Source organism: Amblyomma mixtum, chromosome 3 (assembly GCF_055824585.1).
Source record: "Amblyomma mixtum isolate Tamu chromosome 3, ASM5582458v1, whole genome shotgun sequence".
NCBI lineage: Eukaryota > Metazoa > Arthropoda > Arachnida > Ixodida > Ixodidae > Amblyomma > Amblyomma mixtum.
Genome location: NC_143014.1, coordinates 222,999,068 through 223,025,351, shown reverse-complemented (window position 1 = coordinate 223,025,351; position 26,284 = coordinate 222,999,068). Strand labels below are relative to the sequence as shown.

The following is a 26,284-nucleotide window of genomic DNA, read 5'->3' as shown; positions in this document are numbered from 1 at the left end:
CATTCACTTAAGTGGCCCTGGCATGGGACCTGTGGTTTAACGCCCTTAAGCTATCAGGGACGCCGCAGAAAAGGGCTCTTTCGGATTAATTTAGACCACCTGGCGTTGCATAGCGTGCACTGACATCGCACATCACACGGGTGTTTTGGAATGTCGCCGCCATCGAAATGGGGCCACCGCGGCCGAGATTCGATCCCCCTACTTTAGGCTCAGCCGCCGACCGCCACAGCCACTGAGCTACCTTGGCGGATATGCATTCACTTGCGCAATGAAGTGGCTAGGCGCATCACGCCATGCGTCTGAATGTGGCCTTCCCCATCACTCACTCCCTTCGCGTAATAATCGAGTGTTCGAGCACGGCAGTTGAAATCTGCTTCTATACAAATGCCTGGCTACGCGCAGAGTAAGCTTAACTGGTGAGTTCAAAGAGCCGTGCGTGCGAAGCCTTTTTCTTTTGTTTCACGATTAATGACTTCCTTTCTTTCCCAGCACCGTGTCCTCCATCATAAACTCCCACTCTGCTGTATTCTACGTCGATGTGGTGACACCTTACTTCTTCAAAGCGAAAAAACGACCGAGTTACGTCATCTCCATCATAGGTACGTGCATACTGAAGCCTGTATTTGCGCCTCCTTCGAAATAGAGACCGGCATGAGACGATATGCTTCTTTCTGTACAAGGCAGCACTTTTGAGGGACCTGAACGTGCGCGGTCTCACAGATGGCGCTTTTGACCTGTAGCCAACGTAACAGAGTGATATAACTGCGTATACTACATGCAAACAAATGAACACGTCGTGGGTTGGACGCTTTGCATCTTGTTACAGCGCATCTTTGCATCTTGTTTCTTTTAACGCAAATGTCGCTGCAGGAACTCCGGCGTACCGCCCTATCGGTGACCAGGTCCATGTCAGGTTGAGTGTGCATTTTTTTTTGCATTCATCATCATTATCAGCACAGTTACGTACACTGTGGGGCACAAGCCCCTCCCATATCCCTCCAATTAAACGTGCCCTAGTGCCAGCTGCGACCGCCAGATACCCACAAACTTCATAATCTCATCCGCCTAGCTGACTTTCTGCTGCCACCTTCTCTGTTTACCTTCTCATGGAGTCCACTAAGTTACCCTAAGCGACCATCGGTTACCTATACTCTCTGGATTACATGCCCTGCAGACGTCCATTCCTTGCTCTTGATTTCAACTAGGATATCGTCATCTCACGCCTGTTCCCTGACCCATTGTGCTCTCTTCGTGACTCTTAACGTTTCCCCAATATCACTCTCCTTTCTATAGCTTGCTGCGCTGTCCACAATTTAGTTTCGAGCCTTTTTACTGAGCTCCAAGTTTCTGCTCCATAGAGAAGTAATGGCGAGACACAGCTGTCAAATGTTTCCCTCGTGATATTCTGGTAAGCTGCTGTTCAGGACCTAAGAATGCCTGCCTCCAAATGCGCTCCACCCCATTTTTATTCCCCCAGCTATTCTACTATCGTGGTGCGGATCCACGGTAAACACTTTACCTAGAAGCTGTAGTTTCTTACCACTTGCAATACCCCGCCGTATACCGTAAACTGTTGGTCACTTACTTACTATAGCTATTCAGCATCGGGGTTCAGGAGGAGGGTGTGATATGGGAAGGGTGATGGGATTGGGAACGTGAACTTGACAATCTGTTGTCCAGGCATGATGGCTGCAAAAGAGCATTAGACTGGTTGACCTGCAGAACTGTGACAAAGAAATACGCCAGCTCAGCAGAACGAAATACGTGATTGGGGTGGGGAGGTGGGGAGATAGCGAACGTGGACTTGAAAAGTTGTGTGTCCAGGCATGGGGAGCTGCAACAGGTGGCATGGTGAATACAGGTTGGGTTGACTTAGAAAAACTGAAGAAATAGAAACTGAAAAACTGAAGTCTGCAACAAAATGGTGACTTTGCCCTGACTGCGCACGTGCGCAAAAGGAAAACAGAAACTTCACCAGACATCTTTCTGTCCTGTGGCGACGTTATGCAATGTACAAACTTTGTAAAAGATGTTCATCCTAATGGTCTCCGTCTAAGCTGTGTAGGGGAGCTCTCTATCTCCGCTGGTAGCTCCAAGGTTGGCAAGGGCGAATACCAGAGTTCATCTCACCTCAAAGAGATTTGGAGTGCCGACTATGCAAAACAAGCCACACTGCAAGAACCAGAAGCAAGCACGTTGGGATGAATATTTTTGACAAAGGCTGTACTACAAAATACTTCTATCTCCTTCCAGCCATTGCGAGCGGCATCATTATGACCGGGTTCGCCACTATACTGCCGTACATGGGAACAGCTGCAAGGGTAAGCGCGATGTATCTGGTAATTTGATGCATGCGATGCAAAGAATTTTCATGAGTTCCAGTGACATCTGTAGCCGTTGTGTGCACTTCACATATAGTTTTTAAAAAGGAGAAACCAAGAACCATGACACCTATATTACCTGCGCGTTTTGCGTTTTTGTTTTTCACGAAGAAGTGCGCCCACCGTCAAGAAGGCGTCGTCTGCTTCGGCTACTTCCTTCTTGAATGACGTGCTGGTGTTGCTCTAGCGGTGCTGAGGATAGGGCGGCATGCGTGACCAGCAACGCACTGATTCAAGACGATACGTTCAGTTTAACCCGCTTGCAACGTGTTCTGCTGCTGGAAAGAATTTTTTTTTTTTGTGGGGTTTAACGTCCCAAAGCGACTAAGGCTATGAGAGACGCCGTAGTGAAGGGCTCCGGAAATTATTTCGACCACCTGGGGATCTTTAACGTGCACTGACATCGCACAGCACACGGGCCTCTAGAATTTCTCCTCCAAAGAAATTCTAGCCGCCGCGGCCGGGATCGAACCCGCGTCTTTTGGGCCAGCAGCCGAGCACCATAGCCACTGAGCCACCGCGGCGGCGGAAAGAAATTATACACGCTGAAACTGGCTGCTGACTGTTCTTAGCTCTGGAAAGTCAGAACAGTTAGGTTTCCTTTGGCGCTGCCATTTGAATGACATTAACCTCTTCATTGGATTCTCCTCTTGCCTCCTCGTTAAGACAGAGCAGTGGGGTTAATTTGTTCTTATTTTTGTGCTTGCTGGTACTACATAGAAATCCCCATACTGTTTTTTTCGTATTCAACGAAACAACTATAATCGGATACAACTTAAGCCTGCAGTGAAGCTCCACCCACATTCAGCCTCCGCGCACAGAATTCCTCTACGACGAAAAAGTAGACCGCTGCTTAAACGTTCCTTGTTACCTAAACAAGAAGCTTACCACAAGAAAAAAATTATTAGCCCTAGAATTTTTATACGTAGATTGTTTCCAACAGTCAAACATTAAAAAGCTGATTTCGTTTACTGTTGCAATTGGCCAGCGGAGTAATAAAGGACGCCGCGGACCTCGGTTGCTTTTTTTAAAGTTGTATCCTGCTATAGCCTTCGCTCCACTGTACGCGTTACTTCTGTGTTCTGGGCAGTTTTCAGTATGGCGTCACTGAGACTGTGAAGCATCTACGGCCTTTGTAAAAAATTTAGAGCTCAGGGGGTTTCCTTCTAAGCCGTATTATGGGGCTCCTGTAACATTCGGGGAAGTCCTATCTGTTGCAGGAGGCAATACCAAGTCTTCTTACCTTTAGGAGGCTTTTAACACTAAGCATGCATACAAGCCCCACGGTATGGCTCAGACGGAAACCCCTGGTCTCTAAGCTTTTGACAGAGGGCGTGCTGGCGGTATTCCCTCTATGTGCACGCCAAAGACTGGCGTTGGCCGCTTCCTTAGAGCGTTTGAAAGCAGGCCACTCTCGAGGGACCTTGTATACTGGGCGTTTGGCCGGAGAGTTGGAAATCTCTACAGACCACACAACACGGTCGCTCCTGCGTTTGCTGCGCAACACGGCTGTCGACTCGCGGTTGTGAGACGTGGACCTGATGTGCTTGCATATATTCACGTATCTATTTTATCCACGTCGTCATCCATGATAACTCCTTTTCTTCTCCTATTCCCCTTCGCCAGTGCTGAGTAGCAGGCCAGGTATGATCCCTCAGGCCGACTTCAGTAATTTTCTCTCAAATAAACCTCTCTTCTGTGAAAAATGCTGCTTTTAGCGAGCGAGAAAGAGCGGAGTCTATGGACTGCCATAATATCGTATAGTTCCGTTGTTTCGCTAAACTTGTTCGATCCAGTCCAAATAGCACTCGAGCAAGTTATTGTAGACCTCAGGTGACGAGTGCCCTCAATCATCACCATTGTTTTACTCAACGAATGGTTTCCCATTGCGCAAGGTACTTTCCCCAGGATTCCACACGTGCACCACGTAAGGCGGGATTATTAGATGTATAGCCTTGGAAGCAGGTTGTTGTTGCGTTCTCATATTCTAAATCAGTAGATGAAAGGCCCATACCTTCACCTGTGCTGCTCGCAACTTTGCTTTGCATTGCCGCAAACTGAGTACTGAATCTGCGAGCAATTGTTTGGCACATGCAGAATCATGTGTTAACCAGCGACTGCATATTCCTCTCTCCAATGTCCATGTTAAAGGATAGTTATTGTTGCTGTTGCCTATATTGTTGCTGTTATTGTTATTTTTGTGGTTGCTGTTGTTGCTGCAGCTGTTGCTGTTGGCAAACACCCATTTTCTTATTTTCTGTCCTCTGGGTTAGCAGTTTAGAGGCTGCTGCCAGATCACAAGCTCACAGGCTGCTTGCTGCGAGTCATGATCAGCACTTCACTTTCTCATACCAGCGGTCCCAAACTCTTCTTGCCACGCGGGCCACATTGACAAACATTTGACCCCCACGAGCCAGTAGTTGGAAATAGGATAGGATAAAGAATGAGCCGTTAAAAAAAGAGTAACAAGTAAAAGCAAGAAAAGTACGAAAAAGTAAATTCCAGTACAAAATGAAAAATGAATTCTTTAGCAATCATTTTCTGTGCAATGGCAACGCAGTTGACTGAAACCAAAGTACACCCATAAACAAAAGTTTCCGTAATGAAGTTAACAAAAAGTTAAAGAAATATAATGGCGACGGAAGGAATCCGCGGGAAATGTTGAATGCCCGCATGCATAGCACCTCCGTCAATGCTGCTCGTGCTACTACTATGCGCATCAGAAAATTACATTTTATGGCGAAGGCAATCGAATTTGAAGAAGTCAACTTTAAACTTAATAGCAGCTATATCACTTACATTCGATGAAACGCCTCTTGCGTTCAAGTAGGCTCGTATAAGGAGCGGCCACAGGCTTTAACACGACAACGGTGGGCGCACGGACGAAACGAAAGGCCGGCAGGTAGGTTGTGTTGAATGCCGCTCGCGCATGAACGGAGGCTGCTGTCAGGGAGCTCAAGGTGCACTTCTTAAGCGACCTATTCGGGACGTGATGGGTGTACCGTGTTTGGTTAACTGTGCTCACGGTCACACCTGAGCAAGGCACATTACAGTGGTGGCTATAGTTTTCTTTGACGGGTCTGTGTATACGTGGAGAAAATTTCGTTCACCAGATCCACCATTAACGACGAGGCATGCCGGCATGTTTTACAGGTAACCATGGTCATATGTAACAGCATATCAGGTCCGCTGTGCGGACTTTTTCTCCTGGCGCTGTTGTTTCCGTGGTCTAACACAAAGGTACGTGCAGTAAGTTCAAAGAGAAGTCAGCTGAGGGTTTCATTGCTCGGGGCTTCTTATATGTGCCCGCATGGCGCTATCACTTCGTGACTAAAAGTTTTGCAAGGTTAGAGGACGTTAATAATTTCCTCTGCTCACGTTACCTCGGAAAAACACGCCTGAAAGACCTGAACAGCAACTGTTGCGTTGAACCCGGACGAGTACTGTTGTTCGGTGACAGTTTGGAAAAATGTTTGGTATACGCTGGTAAATGGTGTACGCTGGTAAATGGTAAATGCGTGCCAACATGGTCGTACCTACAGTAGGGCTTCATTTGAAGTAAGAAAGTTACTGAGTGATTCGTTTTCTGACATATTCATTACAGTTCTTGCTAGTATCCACTCGAGCCGCTAAAGCTCGCGCAAACGCGCGATGTTATTGTGGGTTCTACAAGACGACTTCTGAGAGATGGCGACGCGTATTCCTGCAGTATGAAAACGAAAACAAGCTTGAATAGCCTCTTATCCGTCCCTAAACAGGTCTTCCTGAACATTTTTAATGCGTATTTATCCTTGCTATTTTTTTCGAGTTGCTGCTCAATAACTGAAGATGGAAAAGTAACCTTCCGAAGAGCTTGTTATCTCGGAGTCGCAATGCTGTTGAAATCATCTGACACCTCAGCGTTGCGGAGACTCCGATAGGAGCCGTTGCCAACGCTTCCGATTCCGTACAAATGTATCCACTCAGCCCGGTGCCACTACTGGCGGTCACAAAAGCTGGTCGAACCTCTGACGCGTTCCGGTGGTTTCAAGGCCGAATGGCGTTGAGGCTCCGGTCACAGAATTGTTTAAATAAACCGCAAGGGGGGTCTTCAGCGAGTAGCTCGATCACAAAGCAGGCAAAGCCGATTTGTTCAATGTAAAGGGGATGCCCCAAAAGTGGATGGTAATGAGTAATTGCTCCCTAATTTAAAGCTGATATTAAAAGCCCTTAGACCGTTGCTGCTACTGTTATGCTCACTTCCATGTATTTCAATGCGGCACACGAGCGCTGAATCGGTTTCTAGCTGCGCACGATTTGTTCTCGTAGGGAAGGTGGGTAAGGCCCTACAGATGTCCGTTCTTCCTCACATCTTTAATAAAAAAAAATATTTTTTAACGCGCCAACTCAGCATTGTGGGCTATGAGGAACGCCATATAGCTAGCAGAGGGCTCTGGAACAATTTCGACCGCCTGGGATGCTCAAACAAATCGATAACTAATGAAAGCATGTTACTATAGGTCGTCGGCGAAATGAAAAGGTGTTGCCGATACTCCTGGAATAAGGCAAGGCCTCGCCGATTAACCAAGCATTTTAACTCAGCCCACGAAGTCGCGTAAAGCTAGATCTAGCGACGCTGTGCGGTCAAACTTTGGCGCTATCACTGTGGCTTTCTTTCTGTGCATTGTGAGACCTGACAGATTAATTTCGATCGCAAGAGGTTCTTTAACGGGCAAAAAACAAGATAAGCACTGAAATTACATTGCTGTCGCAGTGGCATGTACATTGGTGGCTATAGGGACCCTTAGGACGAATTGAAGTTAACTTGTACCGATAGACCACCACAACTTTTTATTTTATTATTTATTTATAAAATAAAAAGTTGTCATGGTCTGTCGGTACAGGTCAACTTCAATTCGTCCCAAGGGTCCCTATAGCCACCAATGTACATTAACGACAAAGACGCTATTTTCACTGAAAGTGGAACTTTCATAGCCTGGAAGAGGTCAAAAAGGGAAATACCGTTGTCGCCACCACAGGCCTGGCAAGTGCGGTGCATCAACACAGTTTTTGGCGGATCTCGGAGGCTATAGACTACACCCCAATTCAGCCTCAAACGCTGGTCAGAGTCCTTTCTTTATGTTGACGTCGCAAACTTGAATTGAGTATGGGAGAGTTTTTTTTTTAAATTACTCAGCAATAAATTCCCATTTTGCTCCTGAACAAACACTAACTCAGGCAGCTAGAGCCATATAATCGATTTTTATCGTGAACAAAAGTTTGATAGAGTTGCAATCAGTGTTCCTTTAGAGCACAGTGAATGTAGCATTTGTGAGCATTGATCCCTCGTGCAACCTGCATCATAACGCAGCGAACTATATCCTTTTCCTCAGCAACAACGCTACAATGGCTGACCAACTGCGGTCGCCCCTCGAAACTAGCCGAAACCACATGCGTGCAACGTCAACAGTTGAATGCATATTCAAGTTAAGCGACACCAGTCAATGTTGATCCTGCTTGTTCGCTGCCTCCAGGGCGCTGCCAGCGCGACACTGGTGTCGCTGGCACTGCTACTATGGCACTCCATGGGACGAAGCCTTTCCAGCATCGAGCCGCCCAGGATGGACGTGAGCATCGACGGCTGTCTGGCCAACGTCACGGCCGTGTCCGCCGGAGCATTGCGCCACGTCAGGTCCGTATACATCGCACACTCACTAAGGGCACGTTCACTTGTCAATCCTGCGAGCGAACCGGATTCGACCGCTTTTGACGCCGACCAGGGCGGAAAGCGGCGCGGAGAGGCCGATCGGTCCCGGACCGATTTCCGCTGCCGAAAAAATTCCGCAGCGACAAACATGGCGGCGCCCTTTGAAGCAGGACCCCTCGCTTCGGACTGAATTCGTCGTTGTTGCTGCTTTTTCCAATACTTTCACTGTTCATAAATTTCCATCAGTCTTTCGCTTCGTCTCACCTTTAAGAAAACGTATAAATGATAAATTTGCTTTATATTTTGATTTAGAGTGACGATTCTGCCCCTTCTAGGCTTAAGAGGAACGTCGGTTTGGTGACATTAATGGTTCCCGTCCTGACAACCAGATGGCGCTACTAGGAGCCATCTCTTCACTTCACTTAACTTCACTTTATTACCTTAAAGGTGCACTGAAGAGGAATCTGAACTCGTCTTTTTGCCACGGGAACTCGATCTACACGTTCCTAGCTTTCTTAGAAACTGCGACTTATTGCCCTGTGTGGCCGATTTCCCTAATTAAATCGAATTAACGCCCGGCTCCCACCTTTATTTTTTTTTTAATTCTCCCTCGTACGGAGGGCGGAGTCGACCAACGCGGGGAGTGCCTTTTAGCCAGCTCCGTGGAGGCTTTGCTTTAGCTTCATTTTGTTTTTTAGGTTTCGGCGAATATTCATTTGCAGATAATATAACCGCAAAAGAAGCGCGCAGAAATAAAAATACGAGCGGACTATTTGCTTCTACGGACTACTACGTATTACTCCGCCGATGGCAGAGCGGCAAGCCGCCACGGGACTGGGTGAAAGGCACTCCCCGCGTTGGTCGACTCCGCCCACCGTACGAGGGAGAATTAAAAAAAAAAAGGCGGGAGCTGGGAGTTAATTCGATTTAATTAGGGAAATCGGCCACACAGGGCAATAAATCGGAGTTTCTAAGAATGCTCGGAACGTGTAGATTGAGTTCCCGCGGCAAAAAGACGAGTTCAGATTCCTCTTCAGTGCACCTTTAAGGACATGGGCGTCCGGAGGGGGGCAGGGCGGGGCGGCTGCACCCCCCTGGAAAATCACTCACTCGAACCGTGAGTGATGGCCGCACGCCAGGGGCGGTGGTGCGCTCAGCCAAAAGGGTAAAAGCAGCCCCGCTTCCACGCTTTGGGTCACATCTGCGAAATGCCGCGTCCGGGCACGCGTCTTTATGCCGTTTTCAAACCACGACATCATTAGCTCTGTTGAGGGGCGACCTGTTGCAGACATACGGCGGCACCGGCGAGCATGTGTTTCGAGCCGTCTTGAGATGGGTGTCTGTTTCTTTGATCTCTAGAGAGATAGCGACACGGAGGCAGACAGTGCACAGGGCATCTTGTTTTCGCCTTCGTTACGCCGGCCACCGATGAATTCTTCAGGAGGGAAGGACAAATCAGCCGTGTCCACCCCAGCTTTGTCGGGCTGCTCAGGGGCAAGCGGGCGATGATTTGGCGCCGCCGCCGCTCGCAGTCTCCTCCGATCCACGGGAAAGCGCAGTTCGGTAGAAGCGCCGCTTTCAGAATCTTCGGCAAAGGGGATTAGCTGCTTTTGTTCACGGCGACGCAGTCTCCAGAGGCGCCCCCACACCAGCGTTCCTTGCGCCTTCTCCCAAAACCAGCGCCTTGGGTCAACGTAGCCCGAGGGCGCCTGGCTGGCTCGCCTGTCACCTCTGGCTGGGCCTCAAATCACAACAGCGCCCATGTACGAGGTCTGTTAGAAAAGTATCCGACCTTTGGCCGTAGAAAAAAAACTTGCATAACTGGAGCGTTCCAAACCTAGTCACCTTCAAAGTAGTCTACTTGGGACTCCACACACTTCTCCCAGCGGTGCTGCCATTTTGGGAAGTATTCCGAAAAGGCCCCTTTCGGAATGGAGTTTAGCTCAGCTGTCGTTGCAGCCATAATGTTCTTCCTTGTCTGAAATCGCGCTCCTTTCAATGGCCTTTTGATTTTGGGAACCAGTCAGAAATCGCAGGGGCCATATCAGGAGAGTAAGGAGTGTGTTGAACTACAGGAGTCTGGTTTTTCGCCAAAAAAGTATGAATCAAGTGCGAGGAATGTGCGGGAGCATTGTCGTGATGGATGCGCCACTTTCCTGTTGACCTCAACTCCGGGTTCTTGGGCCGCACAGCATCACGTAGGCAACAAAGGACATCCCTGTAGCACTCTTTGGTCATTTTTTGACCCTGTGGAGTGCGTACTCGTGGTCTGCCACACAGAGGGTGCCAAAGAAAGCAGTCAGCATCACTTTCACATTGCTGCGCACTTGGCGGGCCTTCTGAAGTCTTGGTGACGTGGAATGCTTCCACTGTGACGACTGGGATCTGGTTTCCGGGTCGTACCTGTACACCCAAGACTCGTCACCAGTTATTATGATGTTGATTAAGTCGGGGTCACTGTTTGCGGAATCCAGCATGTCCTGTGAGACTTCAACACGAAGCTGCTTTTGCTCCACCGTGAGCAGCTTCGGCACGAATTTCGCCGCAACTCTCTCCATGGCCAAATCTTCGGTGATAATGGAATGTGCGGAAAAATTGCTCATGTCCACCTCTTCCTCAATTTCTCGGATAGTCACGCGACGGTCCCGCATCACCACAGCGTTCAGTTCGGCAATGACCTGGTCATTTCGGCATGTTGATGGCCGACCGGAGTATGGCTCGCTCTCCACCGATGTGCGGCCATCTTTAAATCAATTGTACCACTGCTTAATCTGTGTGTTACTCATAGCATCTTCACCGAAAGCCGTCTGAATATTCCGAATGGTTTCCACTTGGCTGTCGCTCAGTTCATGGCAAAATTTGATGGAGTAGCGCTGCTCCTGTCACTCCGCCATTTTCCTTGCAATAAAAAACCGACGAGAGCACTGCGCACCGCCTCACTCAAATGCTGCTTCCCAGCGACTGACGCTATCGGCAGGCGCGAAAAAATTAGTGCATGCGCACGAAGGTTCAAGGTCACGTGATGCTAGCGCGCTTGTTTCATATCCATCAGGTGTTCGCAAAAAAAAAATAAAGTCGGATACTTTTCTAACAGACCTCGTACTGTGCGATATCAGTGCACGGTAAAGAGACCCAGGTGGTCGACATTATCCGGAACTCTGTACTACTCCGTCGCTCATAGCCTGAGTCGTTTTGGGGCTCTGAACCTCATAAAAACACCAAAACAAATTTTCCGACCGGAGTGGCGAGTGCCCCTTCCCCTTGGAAGTCGCGCTGAAGTAAGCCCTTGCACGTGTGCGCGCCTCTGTGTTTGTGCTTCGGTGTTTTCAGTGGCCGGTTGTCAACGAAGGTGAGAACAACCAAGACAGCGGACGATACAGCGACGAGCTGCGAGCAGTGTGTGTGCGGTTGCTTGACTGTGCGGATGCGCGAGCAAGATGGAGCGAGGTGTATGAGGCTGCGAGCGTGCATTTATCTTGTAAATAAGTTTTCGTTGTATATATATAGCCATCTTTTGTTTTCAACGTACGCGTTCAACCGTTTTTCCAATCAATGTGTATGATGAGTGTGCACCGAGAGCGTGTAATGAAGCACAGAAATGAATTTATCACCCGTGTAATCACGCAATTCGCCCGGAAAAATCCGAGGCGTCTACAGTTGCTGTTCAAGGAAGACTGACTGAGTGACTGTAGTTGCGTGTTTGTGACCATATTGTGCTGTGTGCTGGTCATCAATCCGGGTGAGTCGAGAACCCGTATGCAGCAAGACTGAGCACTCTTCTCCACGAAGTGACAGTATCTTTTTGCATTTTTTATTAATTTCAATTGTTTCTTCGTTGATAAACTCCAATGTATCTCTCCTAGCCACGCTTTAATTTGCTGTTTGTAATTTTTATTTAATGTGTGTATTTCACTTATTTTTTATTTATATATAAATAAATAAATTTACTCCGCAAATAGTGCCTTTTTGCTACGAACATACCCCCCCCCCCTCCGGCGCCAACAACCAATGGGCCCCCCCCCTGCAAAAAATTCTGCGGACGCCCTTGCTTAAGGACCCCCAGTTAGGGGGTATTTCATAAGGGGTGGGTACAGATAGAATCAAACTTTATGTACAAAGATGTCATTCTTTAAATATGGCAGTTATACAATTCAAAAATGAGGATGGACAGGTGGTTGCAGCAACGTCGTGTGGAAGGCCGTTCCAGTCTTTGGCTGAGCGAGGAAAGAATGATGCACCAAACGTTGTGGTATGAGTCTGTGGACGGCAAACTTGCAGGGGATGACCAAGGCGGAGTGAAATGCGTGCTGGAGGGCTAATGTAGGGTGGAATACGCAATGAGCTGTAAAAAAACTTATGAAATAAGCACATACTGGCGATACGACGACGACAGACAAGGTTTGTTAGGCTCAACTCCGCTTTTAAAGATGATATGCTGATATCATATGAATAACAAGAATGAATGAATCTAGTGGCTCGGTTCTGTAGCGATTCTAGTAATGTTAATAAATAGATTTGGTTAGGGCTGCAAAAGGGAAATGCATTTTCTAGTTTTGTTCGAACGAGGGACTTATAGGCAAGAAGCTTAACGTTTGGCAGTGCATGGCGCAAATGACGTTTCAGGAAACCAAGGGTTTCCTGATACACGATAAAACTATAATACAACTGATCAGGTGCTTAAAATACAAGGCCATGAAATGCCCAGAGTGGCTCAATACAAATACTTCGGGGTATGGTTAAATGAAGAGCAGATATATACGGAAAAGCATGAACAGTCTCTTAGGGCAGAAGGGCGAAGAGACGTAGGCATGGGCGTCCGGAGGGGGGGGGGGGGCAAGGGGAGGTGGTTGCCCCCCCCCCCCCCCCCCCCTGGAATTACGGATATTATTTATGCACTAGCAGAAAACAACTACACAGCTTGATTAGCACGCTTAAGTCATATTAACTTATCGGATTTTGCTTATTGAGTTCAATTCTTTGTTCATTAATAAATTCTAATGTTTGTTCTCCAAGCCTAGCACTAATTTGCTGCTTCTAATTTTTGTTTCATGTGCGCAGTTTAGACCACAAATAGCTCCTTTCCGGTGCTAACCTACCGCCTTCCCCATGCCCGGCCATCGGGTGCCCCCCCCCCCCCCCCCCCCCCCTCTTTTGGAAAAAGTTCTGCGGACTACCTTGGACGTAGGGATAATGAAAAATAGGGCATTATGGGGGTACAACAAATATGAAGTACTGAGAGATATTTGGAAAGGAATAATGGTGCCGGGGCTTACTTTCGGCAATGCGGTTCTGTGCTTAAGGGCAGAAGTTCAGTCGAGATTAGACGCAAATCGGAGAGCTGTTGGAAGATTAGCATTAGCCCAAGGCAAAACCACAAACGAGGCAGTACAAGGGGATATGGGCTGGGCATCATTCGAAGCACGGGAAGCTAAGAGTAAAATACTATATGAAGAACGCCTGAGGAAACTGGACGATAACAGGTGGGCAGCTAAGGTATTTAAATACTTACACAGAAAGACCGTTGACTCACAGTGGCGGAAAAGAACAAGGAAACTAACCAGAAAGTATGCCGGACACGAGGACCGAGAAAGAAAGAGCATTAAACGACAGGTTAAAAACGTGGAATTTAAAACTTGGATTAATTCAATGGAAAAGAAGCATAGCGTAGAACTATATCGATACAGGAAAAGGCAGGTCAGGAAAGAATTTTTCTATGATAACTCAAGAGGCAGTGCCCTACTTTTTGAAGATAGGGCAGGGTGGCTGAGAACGCGCAGCTACAAAAAAAAAATTTAGCGAACATGTTGACACATGTGCTGTGTGTGGTAGATCTGTAGAACCAATTGAGCACCTAATACTCACATGTGATGATATCCATCCGGATGTCGATGAAGGCACAGTCACTCTTCCTGAGGCCCTAGGGTTTAAAGATAACAATGGCCATGTAAATGAATCCGCAGTAGAGGTTAGCAAAAAGCGATGGGAGGATTGGTGGCTGAAAAGCAGAGAGGTGACATCAGGTTAGAAGTGTAGGAAACCGTAGTGAAAGAAAATGGCGAATCTTAATGAGAATTAACAACACAGTTTAACAAAAATAAGTAAAAAACCTGAGCATGGTGCCATCCATCCATCCATCCATCCATCCATCCATCCATCCATCCATCCATCCATCCATCCATCCATCCATCCATCCATCCATCCATCCATCCATCCATCCATCCATCCAGCCACCCATCCACCCACCACCCACCCGTCCGTCCGTCCGTCCGTCCGTCCGTCCGTCCATCCATCCATCCATCCATCCACCCACCCACCCATCCATCCACCCACCCACCCACGCACTCACTCACCCATCCATCCATCCATCCATCCATCCATCCATCCATCCATCCATCCATCCATCCATCCATCCATCCATCCTTCCACACACACACACACACACGCACGCACACACACACGCACACACACACACATACATACATACATACATACATACATACATACATACATACATACATACATACATACATACATACATACATACATACATACATACATACATACATACATATTTCTCGCTTTCTTTCTTTTCTTTTTCTTTGGCTAGGACATGTGCCCGCCCGCTACAAAGGGCTATGCCACACTTTCATCATCACCATAATCATATCGATGCGTGTCTGTCTGCATACGCCGATACGGTGCTACTCTGAAGAGCAGGGGTGCGTAAAGTGTGCACAGTGTGTTTTGAGTTGTTCGCAGCCAAAGAAATTCTTGCTGCTGCAGCTGATGAAAGCGGACCAGCCAGCAGAGCAAGAAAAAGTATACAATGTGTCCCTCCTTTTCTCTTCACAGCTCGCCCAGTAGTAATAAGCAGCAAGGTGGAATGTATGCGGATCGAAAACTTAGCGCAGGGAAAGTGCGCTTTGCTATTCTGTTTAAGTTTTTTGAGTCAGCAACGGTTACAAAACGTGACATTGCAGACGCCGACCACAGCATAGAAAATACACAAAAGACGTTTCGGCTCCCTTTTGTGCACTCTTTCCTATGTTGTGGTCGGCGTCTGCAATGTCACGTTTCATAATTCACCCCGACCAGACGAGTTTTCGTCCAGCTCTTTATTTCATCAACGGTTACACTGCTCAGCACGAGCACCTATTTGACTATCGAACATCCGCGCGCACCTGTGGCATCCTTGAAGGCCATAGGTAGCACAAGGCGGCTTTCACACAGTGCCGCCCACCCCTGTCGATCACTTTATAGACAAGACGATCCACGTCCGCCGCTGCGGTCGGGGGTGGGGCTCTCAAGGTCTGGATGCGAGCAAATCAAGGTTCACTCATTAACCCAAAAGCAGATGGTGGGACAGTTACCGCCATATCTGATTTGGGAGAAGACACATGCAGATGTCGTGGGTTCAGATCCCATCGGCAGCACGTAGCTGCCGTTTCTTCTCCAATGTGTTTAATTATCTTCTAGGCTCATATTACATAACTAATTTTCCACACCGAAGAACCACCTTAATCCTTTACTTCCTTTGGTTTCAATGACTTCCCGGCTTCTTTAGTGTGATACCCTCATGACCCCTTCCCTGAATCGTCTACTGAGTTTGCGCAAGACATGTGATTTTCAGCTCTCTATGAAAGTCGGCGTTCAGATACTTTTCGTCAGAAGCTGCGTTTTGAAACACTGCGTTGCCTCAGTTGCAAAATGGTTAATCTAAAGGAAAGCGTTGTTTGAGTCGCACCAAGAATGTAGCCCACACACGCACACACACACAGAGAGAAAGAGAAAGTAAACTGAGGTTGAAAGGAACCTCGCCCGCTCCACTAAAGTACACACACACAAAAAAAAACGGTATATATGTTTCCGCTAACTGGAAGATGAGTTACTCTAGTTTGAATTTTTAAGCACCACGTTCAAACTTCCGCCATAAAACTGTTGCTACTGTAATTACTAATCAATGTAACCAACTTCCGATAATTCTGCTTAGTCTATACGTGTAATGCCAGTTCGAATAACCAGGGGTTTGCACTAAAGCCTGCATCATAGATCCCCAGTGTGTTAAAGGGACACTGAGGAGAGCACTATTAATATATTTTTTATAGCAAAATCCGATAGTTCGGCATGTCATGGCTTTGTTGCCACTTGGCCGGCAGCGAAAAATGCATTTATTTCTAAGAAATTTGGATTCGAAGTTGAAAAGGTTTTTTCCCGCCGCTGTGATTCAAACTTGGGATTCGGCTATGACGACAGAGGACTAAGTGACGTGAAACATGACGTGACATGACGTGATGCAGACTCCGTGATTTCTGGCGGCCAGCAGTGCGGCCTAGCAGCAGCCGAAAAGAAAGTTACCGCCGGCCGCACGTTGAAGGCATCTATCGGCTATTGCGGCCGTCGCTACAGTCGCTTCGCTTACGATTGCACCGGCGTTTTGCGAGCGTTACGATGGATCTCGTTCTCGAAGTCGTCAACGAAGTTCTCGCAAATAGACACCTTTAGCATACCGTGTACCTTGATACCGCTAGCGGAATACCGGGAGCCCGCCTAACGCCGGCGAGCAGGCGCTGATTGGTCCCGATGCTTCAGGCGAGCGCGTAGCTGCCCGGCACGTGGCGCCATCTGGCGACGTCCTAGCGTTGCTAGAACCATTGGTTCTAGCAACACTGTTTTGTTATATGACGTCATGACGCTTGTACTTGCGAGTTTGGCCTGTGGCGGCGATACCTGTATTTTGGTTCTTGCTCTTTTCTACGTTACAAGAGCTTTGTTGTCAGTATGAGTGGCGTTTTTGTAATCAGGAGCTGGTATTCTGTCGATACAAGCCAACTTCAATTTCTCCTCAGTGTCCCTTTAAGCATTTTGTGATGGCAGTTATTCCGCGCTCTAAAGCGGGCGCTGTTAACTGATCCTGAAATGCTCGCATGAGCTCTAGCCCTTTCACTCACGAATTATTACCAAGTAGGTAGAAAACCTGCAAATCTTTAGGTTTATTACCCTACAGCGTATGCAGCTCGTTCGGTCGAAAAGCCATCGGCGTCGTAATTATATTTGTCGACACCGCGCGTCGGAAAAAAAATCGTATCATGCCAACCGCTTGCCGCAGAATGTTCCGGATGGTGCCATATGATTCAATGTTTCGTGCAGCATAAACTTACCAGTCAAGTTAGAGCTTATAGCTTGCGGCAGGAATTTGAAGCGGCGACCTATAATCGGGAGCTGCGGTTGTCCACCGAGATATGCGAGACAGTTACTGCGCCGTTTCCTTTTCTCAAAAATGCGTTCCGTTCAGAGCTGTTTCCAGAGGGGAAGGAGTCGCGCCGAACGGGCGATGGCGTTCCCTGGACTCCCTGGTAGCGCTGCAACACGCTGTCGCGTTCCACTCGTAAAGGCGTAGCTTAAGCGTCCTCCATTTTTTTTTTTTTACAAAATATGCATGCTAAGATTGCACGAAAAAAAATCACCCTTTAAAATTGTTTTTCAGTTTTAAAATTGGCTTTTGAGGAAAGGAAATGGCGCAGTAATTATCTCGCATATCGGTGGACAACCGTACCACGCCGTAAGAGAAGGGAGGAAGGTGAGAGTGAAAGGAGAGGAATAATTTCGATCAACTAGGGACCTTTAACGTGGACTGACATCGCACAGCACACGGACGCCTTTTGCGTTCCGCCTCCATCAAAACGCGGGCGTTCAAACCCGGGAACGCCGGCTCAGTAGCCGAGCGCCCTAACCACTGATCCAGCGCGGCGGGTCTGATACCAATTGCTGCCGCTTCCACTTACGCCCACACCGTGACTCCATACTTTTTTATGCAAACAATTACGCCAGTTTTACGCCCTTCAACACGCTGAAGCGTTCCAAACAAGCAAAAACAGAGGAGTTCAACGCTGCTGAACCGAATGTCGAGCGATAGCTCCGGTTATATAGACACAACGCTGGTTTCAATGTTTTATTATCACCTTGCCCGGTCGGGAACTTTGGCTGTGGGCGATCAGGCGTTGCATTGAACACAACCAGCGTCCCGTTGAACGCATCAAAGAGCACCGGCGTTCTATGCAAACCACATTCATGCCCTGCGCATGCGATGCCGGCAGACGCTTTCCCGCTCCACTGGGTAGAGGTGTGTCACGTCACGGAGGGAGTACACAGCCACGGCCGCTTGATGCTAAGCGCAAAGCTTTGCGCTTTGTATCTAGCGGCCGTGACACAGCACACCTGGGATGACTCCTTTCCTCCTCTTCGTAACATGGCGACGGAGCGCACATCTGTCGGAGCCAAGGTCGGAGCTCTCCGCGGGGGCGCGCGCGTGCGCAGTGCGGCAACCACCCTCCCCCTCCTCTCTGCGGCGGCGCACGCATCTGCTGGGATGCCGCTACCTTCCTCTTCTCTGCCGCGCGCGGCGTTGGTGACTACCTCTACCCTCTCCACTCCTCTCCGCAGCAGCTGGCACGCGCGGCGTACGTGACTAAGAACACGTGTGGCTCTTTAGAGGTCAAACGGCGGAGCCAGAGGTCATATGCTAAAATTTTGCTTGAGGGGGGGGGGGGTAATGATAGTAGAGCTATCGCGATAAAAACACACTATCCGTAACGGTGCTTATCTAAACGAAGAGGAGTCCATCTAAAAGCAGCTTTTTGCGCTCATTTCGCATGTCTGGCTTGACATGATACCACAGGATTTGTCGCAAAGGGTTCCAAAATAAGCTCCATTCATTCGCGGCCCGTTGTAACGCAACACCAACCGAAACTCACCCAAAACAAGTTATGTGAACATATGGTCACGGCGTGACCGAAGGGATTAACCATGGTCGGCACTGCCTTCAATCTCGATTAACCATTGGGCGGCTTTAACTTCCCCTCTTGTCTTGGCCGGGGTCGTGGCTGCGATTTATATCTGTGCTGTGCCCAGTAACCCACGCACCTAAAAAGGGATGTATGCTATTAACCATGTAGCTGACGGTGTGTGCGACAGGCGGCGAGCTTGGAGCATGCCCAGTTCGAAAGAATGGAGCATGTCCGACGGCGTAAGCCCGACTTAGGTACTACATATAGCCAGATGCAACTTAGACAAGCATTAAAAAGCTGATTTCATTTGCTGTCGTGATTGGTAAGCAGAGCACAAGACCCGGCAAGCCATGACCCATTGTGAACAACTGCTGGTTTTTTAATTTGTGTCCTAGTATATATAGGCTTGTTTTTTTTTTTCACAAGCCTATCAAGAACTATAGACCCCCCCCCCCCCCCCCCCGAAAAAAAAAACATCCTAGCAACGTCCTGAAACAGCTCGAAATGGCTTCACATGTCTTGAGCACTAGATCAAAACGTAAACTTCTTCAAGACGTCTGAAGTAAGACGTCTCTTCAGTAAGGTTTCTAAACCGTCTAGCTCAAGACCATGTTAAGAAGACGAGCTTATACACTCAGACGATTGGCCGGAAGCTGTCATCGTGAATTAAAGATGATGTAGATCACGGCAAGCGTTTTCAACCTTCCCGTTTCATTCCAACCAATGTATGAAACATGCAAGTATGGCATATAAACTATTAGATGACTGTGCATTAAACTGGTATTTGCACTTCACTTTTTGAAGAGCAGGTGCACCGGTGCAAAATCCGCGCTTTGTACTTTCGAGCCTCGTTTCCTTTGCTCTGCTCCTTTCCATGATGCATCACCGACTGGACCACACGAAGGTACTAATAATGAATTTTGTTTCCTGTTGCGAACGCCTTTTCGTTCCAGCTCGGCCGGGCACGAGCAGCGAACGTTGCCGTCGCGCCATCGCCATGTTGGTGCAGTCTAGTGTTTTAGAAGTGCAGTCCGCTCGCGCGCATTCTTCCATACGCGTCCTGCACGCCTCAGCTTAGCGGTATTCGATCCAGAGCTGGTTCACGGCTCCAATCCTGCAAAGGTGCCGCTGGTGCCAGCGCGGTGCAGACCCGTTCCGTGGTGCAGGTGCAGCGCGTCAGCAGCGCCTGCAGGCAGGTCTTGTAGTCTGCTCGCTGTGGAGGTGTTGTTTTCGCATGCATTTTTTGTGTGTGGTCACTGCCTCACGACTCGAGTGGGCCATGGTCGACACTTGTTGTGCAGTTGTACTCTTCTGAATATGAGGAATTCGATTCCTTGCTGTCTTTTGCCGCAACTCACTGTTCGGACCGAGCGCAGTCGAATTCCGAAGTACTGTACAAGCGTGGTTGCAAGCTACTTCAGTTTCGAATTCACGAGGCTCTGCAGACTCTCTAGAGAGACGTAAGAAATTTCGGCGCGCTTGAAGGCCCCTGCATATTTTTCGACGCCTAGGGGAGGGCGCCCGTAAATAACCGTCGAGAACCCGCCTCGATCATTTATCTCGTGATAAGCAGTGATTAAACAAAGACATGCAGTCCTTGAGCAGCACTAGAGGACCTCCTCGCTGCTTAGCGTGAGCCCCGGCGTCCCCGTAGCCGCATCAGAACCTGGAAGCGGCGAACCAGCAGCATCTGCCTGCACGCTTAGCGCAGCAGGCAAAGGTACCGGCGCCTGCAAAACACGCTCAGATTCGGCCTGCCCGTGGTTTGCCAATAGCCCACATACCATTGTTGCGCCGCCTGAAAAAAAAAATGTGTGAACTCGAACGCACACGGACGGCCTGTCACAGCATGGCAGGAACACATAAAACGCAGAAAGTTACCTGCTGTCGCGTAGATTTCAGCGCCATTTTCTCGCAAATTGACATCGGACTCGTCGGCGACAGTGAAGATCTCCCTCAACCCACTTAAGCGTCGTCTGCGCGTGGTCTGCTGAAAGCTATCTGCACGTGTACAACTTTTTTGCACCTCATTGGCAGCTGATGCCATGGCTCCTTGCACCAAAGCGGTGAAGACGGCGCTGTGAATCGAGGGCTTTGGTGCAGTCATGGAGGAAGGAAAGAACTATGGGTGCAGTACACCATGAGCCTGTGCAGGCGGTGCAGCGTAGCACAGCTGAATTAGCTGGATCAAATGCAGCTCTTGTCTGTCTACGTGGTTTTAACCGTTTCAAGCGAAAATAAATCTTTTTGTAACTTGTAAGTATGAGATGCAATTTGTTAATTGTTTTTATGTTGTTGCTTTGTTTATTTTTTATTTTTGGAATGTAGTACTACTTCTGGCCATTTGGCCTTGCAGTCGCTAACGGTTGCTTGCTACGCGCGCGAAGTGAACGCTCGCAACGTTTGTTTGCCTTCATTTTCTCGCGCTTGTAGGCGCTGTTTGCAGTTTTCCCGCGGTGTCTTTTACTGCCAGGACTGCGCTGAAATGTGAAGCGTGTTTTCCGCAGAAGTAAGTCACCTTTAATTTCTCGTGTATTGCGAGCATCAATTATATATATATATATATATATAAGCCATCCGCCTTGGCTAAGCCGCTAATGCGCCTGATTCAACTGTCGGCTAGTGTTTGGTTTGGTTTATTGGGGTTTAACGTCGCAAAGCGACTGAGGCTATGAGAGACGCCGTGGTGAAGGGCCCCGGAAATTTCGACCACCTGGGGTTCTTTAACGTGCACTGACATCGCACAGCACACGGACCTCTAGAATTTCGCCTTCAAGAAATTCAGCCGCCGCGGCCGGGATCGAACCCGCGTCTTTCGGGTCAGCAGCCGAGCGCCGTAACCACTGAGCCACCGCGGCGGGGCTGTCGGCTAGTGTGTCGCTCCTTTGGTTTGCAAATCACTAAGCTGTGTCAGCCGGGGTTTTCATAGCAACGTCTAACGTTCGATGTACGAAAACAGCTACCTAGGTTGCTTTCGCATACCTAACATTCTGCTTTCTTACAGCTACTCTCTTTGAAAGCGATCAATAAATTGAAACCCTTGAAAAATCAAGTGTCATCTTTTGTGACATAGCTTCAAAGCGGCACGAATTTTTTCTGTTCATTGAAGTCTGCTCGATTGCATCCTGGCAGGATTTTACTCTAGCCAACAACTCTGTTCTGTCTTCGCGAGTGTTCGAATTGAACTTAATTTGGTTACTACCAGTGACACTCGTGTCAAGAACGCTTTGGTTATATGGGTAGACGTGCAGGCTAGTTGGTACCATGATTCTTTAAAACAGTGCAAAGGATAGGGACACAGATAGAAAAGACACACACAGCGCTGACTTACAACTAAATTTATTACTTTTTGATACATTTTTAATTTATTTACTTTGGTTATGCTTATAATGGTGGAATAGAATGTGTAGTATCCATTATCATGAAGTGATATCATGAAACCCGTCGTGGTGGCTGTGTGGCTTTGTGGTCGGCTGCTGATCCCAAGATCGCAAGTTATTTGATGCCGGCTGCGGCGGCCGTATGTCGGTAAAGTCGAAGTACAAAAACGCCTGTGTGCTGTGTTAAGTCAGCGCACGTTAAAGGACCCCTAGTCGTCCAAATTAATCGGGAGCCCTCCACTACGGCGTCCCTCGTTTATTTGCTAAATAAAAATGTGTTGCTTCTGGACGTTAAACCCCGCAACTTACAAGTAATTATGTAGTGGAAGTTGTATTAGTTTCATGAAATTCAGTGACCGCATGCATAAGCTAAGCAAACCAAGAACTGAAGCAATATATTGTCGGTGGCTTGTTTGTTCCAGGTCTTGATAAAAATATGGAAGAATACTTTGTCATTAATGCCTGATTTCTGTTTATTTGAGCAGGGCTACCATGAGCTATTTCATTTGCTGTTTGCACTTGTACCGTATTGTGCGTTTTTATCAGACTTTCAAAATTTTTCTAAGGGCGGCAGTAGCGCCATCTGTCTTCCACAACGAAATTAAACAAGAAAAACACAGCTCAGGACTTCGCGACGTCGTTTTACGACGCTTTAGGAGAGCCACGAAAGCCGACGATATAAGCTGAATTGGATAAAGTCATTGGACGAAAAAAAGACGTCAAACAATACTCTTTTAATGGCAAAGCCTCGTTAAAATAGTTGTTTCTGGCATTTTTTCCGCTCAGTTGGCCGAAAATGTTCGAAGCGCTTCAGTTGAAGCAGACGAAGGCCGGAACGGCGTATTCAAAGGGCCCGCGCTCCTTGCAACGTTCGCCTTGGCGCCTTGTGACGCTTTCCACTGCAGAAGACAGATCGCGCTACTGCCGCCCTTCAGCAAAAACTCGGTGTTTTGGGTTTCGGTACGCCGATCTCGACGCAGACGATTGCGCTTTTGCATCGTGCACAGCTCACTAAGTAAGTACCGTTGTAAAACTTGCTACGATACAAAAGTTACCATAATACGCAAGCTCTGGGTGCAGTTTCACCGCAAACGAGCCAGCGGTTGGGGTAAGAAAAATTTTGAAAGTCTTTACGATAAAACGCACAATACGGTATATGCCTAGTTGCTAAAGATTATGGAAATGTTGTGTTTTGTCTTAGGTCTGCAGGTAGTTATGAACCCCATAGAAAAAATAAAGGAGCTGAGGAAACTGGGGAGATCCGGATGCATTACTGCATAGACTTGTAGCTTTTGTTTCATTACAATTGATATCTATGACACTCAGGAAATCTACTCTGGTACTGCTCTGTATGTGTGCTGGCTGTTTGACGATGTAAGGAAGTGGCCCCATGGCAGGAAGGCCTCCTTGAATTTTTTGGTGAGCCATTGCAGTGTGCACAGCTGGTGTTGCCAGTGAATTCACTCTCTACATTTCTTTTTAGGCGCAAGCTGTTCAATAGTGGTTTTCAGAGAACCTCCTGGCCTGCTCAACTTCTAAAGTTTTGGTAAGCACTCTTCACAGCTGACACTGTTTTCACTTCACTTCATGCTTTCTTGTATATACGTGCAGGCAGTTAGCAAAAATTTATTTCACAAATTCTGTTCTTTGCTTGACCTCGCCTTTGGTTTTGTTAGACCTGCTACAGTTGGCCAAGAGAGCAAGGGCTTTGGTTAGTTTTAAGGAAAGAATGAAAAAGAGAGAGGGTGCTCTCTTTGCCTTTGTGCCTATGTGCAAGAAGCAGGCTGGAGACCAGGCGGTAGATGACTATGGCATAGGTTCTAGGAATAGCAGGGGATAGTTATTAGTAGAGTTTGCAGATAGAAACAATTTACGGATCATGAATACCTTCTTGCGCAAATGAGCAAACAGTAAGTGGACATGGAAGAGCCCCAATGGTGAGACTAAAAATGAAATAGACTTCGTACTGTGCACTCACCCTGGCATCGTAGAGGATGTGGAGGTCCTCGGAAAGGTCCGTTGTAGCAACCACAGAATGGTAAGGTCTCGTATTAGCTTAGATTTAAAGAGGGAATGGAGGAAACTAGTGGAGCGGAATGCCATTAACGAGTTAGTGGCAAGAGGGCAAGTAGACGAATTCAGGATTTCGCTGCAGAACAGATTTTCTGCTTTAACTGAGAAAGATGACTAATGTTGAAGCAATGAACAATAATCTCACAGCTATCGTTACAGTGCGCCGTAGAAGTAGGCAGTAGGATGGTTCAACAGGATACCGGCAAGCTACCTCAGAACACAAAAGATCTGATTAAGAAACGCCAAAGCATGAGGACGTCTAACTCCACAGACAGAACAGAACTAGCAGAGCTATCAAGGTTAATAAATAATAAGCACAAGATAGCCGACATAAGCAAGTTTAATATGGAGAGAATAGAGTATGCTCTAAAGAACGGAGGTAACCTAAAAGCGGTGAAGAGGAAACTAGGCATAGGTAAAAGTCAGATGTATGCGCTAAGAGACAAAGAGGGCAATGTCATTAGCAATATGGATAAGGTAGTTAAAATAGCCGAAGAGTTCTACACACATCTATACAGTAGCCAATGAAAATCAGAATGTTAATGAGAGAGACAGTAGCACACAGCAATGGGACATCCTGCCAGTAACGAAAGAGGAAGCAAAGAAAGCCTTAGGAGCATTGCAAAGGGGGAAAGCAGCTGGGGAGGATCAGGTAACAGCAGATTCGTTGAAGGACAGAGGAGAGATTGTGCTAGAAAACTAGCCACCCTGTATACGCAATGCCTTGTGACCTCGAGCATACCAGAAGCTTGGAAGAATGCTAACATTATCTAAATTCATAAGAAAGGAGACGTCAAGGACTTGAAGAATTACAGACTGATCAACTTGCTGTTCGTTGCCTACAAGTTATTTACTAAGATAATCGCTAATAGAGTAAGGACAACCTTAGACTTCAATCAACCAAATGATCAGGCAGGCTTTCGTAAAGGATACTCGACAATAGACCATATTCACGCTATCAATCAGGTGATAGAGAAATGCACTGAATATAACCAACCCCTATATATAGCCTTCATTGATTACAAGAAAGCATTTGACTCGGTGCAAACCTCAGCCGTCATGCAGGCAATGTAAAATCAGGGTGTAGAAGAGTGTTATGTGAAAATATTGGAAGATATCTATAACAACTGCACAGCTACCATAGTCCTCCATAAAGTCAGCAATAAAATTCCAATAAGGAAAGGTTCAGGTAGGGAGACACAATCTCGCCAATGCTATTCACTGCCTGTTTACAGGAGGTATTCTGGGGCCTGAAATGGGAACAGCTGGGGATAAGAGCTAATGGAGAATACCTAAGTAATCTGCGATTCGCTGACGACATTGCCTTGCGAAGTCACTCAGGACGTGAACTGCCAAGCATGATCAATGAGTTAGGCAGAGCAGAACGGTGGGGCTAAAGATTAACATGCAGAAAACCAAAGTAATGTTCAACAGTCTCGCAAGGGAACAGCAGTTCGCAATTGGTAGCGAGGTGCTGGAAGTAGTAAGAGTATGTCTACTTAGGGCAGGTAGTGACTGTTGGTCCGGATCATGAGAGGGGAATAACTAGAAGAATAAGAATAGGGTGGAGCGCAGATGGCAGGCTCTCTCAGATCATAAATGGCAGTTAACAGCTGTATCTTACCGGTACTCACCTACGGGGCAGAAAGGGGGAGGCTAACGAAAAGGGTTCAGCTGAAGTTAAGGACAACGCAGCGAGGTGTGGAAAAAAATTGATAGGTGTAATGTTAAGAGATCGGAAGCAGGCGGAGTGGGTGAGGGAACAAATGCGGGTTAATGACATCCTAGTCGAAATCAAGAGAAAGATATGGGCTTGGGCAGGGCATGTAATGAGAAGGCAAGATAACCACTGGTCCTTAAGGGTAATGGAGTGGATTCCAGGAGAAGGCAAGCGTAGCAGGGGGCGGCAGAAAGTTAGGAGGGTGGATGAGATTAAGAAGTTTGCGGGGATACGGTGGCCGCGACTGGCAAAGGACAGGA

At 47.6% G+C, this 26,284-nt stretch overlaps 1 protein-coding gene across 2 annotated transcripts in view; it reads left to right on the top strand.

Moving 5' to 3' along the window:
- LOC149353817 (sodium-coupled monocarboxylate transporter 1-like) overlaps positions 1 to 26,284 on the top strand; it is an 81,534-nt gene that overhangs the window by 2,128 nt on the left and 53,122 nt on the right. For both annotated transcript variants that reach the window (XM_089582841.1, XM_089582842.1), the window contains exons 2-5: positions 490 to 599; positions 2,254 to 2,321; positions 5,535 to 5,621; positions 7,895 to 8,052. In XM_089582841.1, the coding sequence (XP_089438967.1) occupies positions 490 to 599; positions 2,254 to 2,321; positions 5,535 to 5,621; positions 7,895 to 8,052 (423 nt within the window). The remainder of the gene's footprint in view (positions 1 to 489; positions 600 to 2,253; positions 2,322 to 5,534; positions 5,622 to 7,894; positions 8,053 to 26,284) is intronic.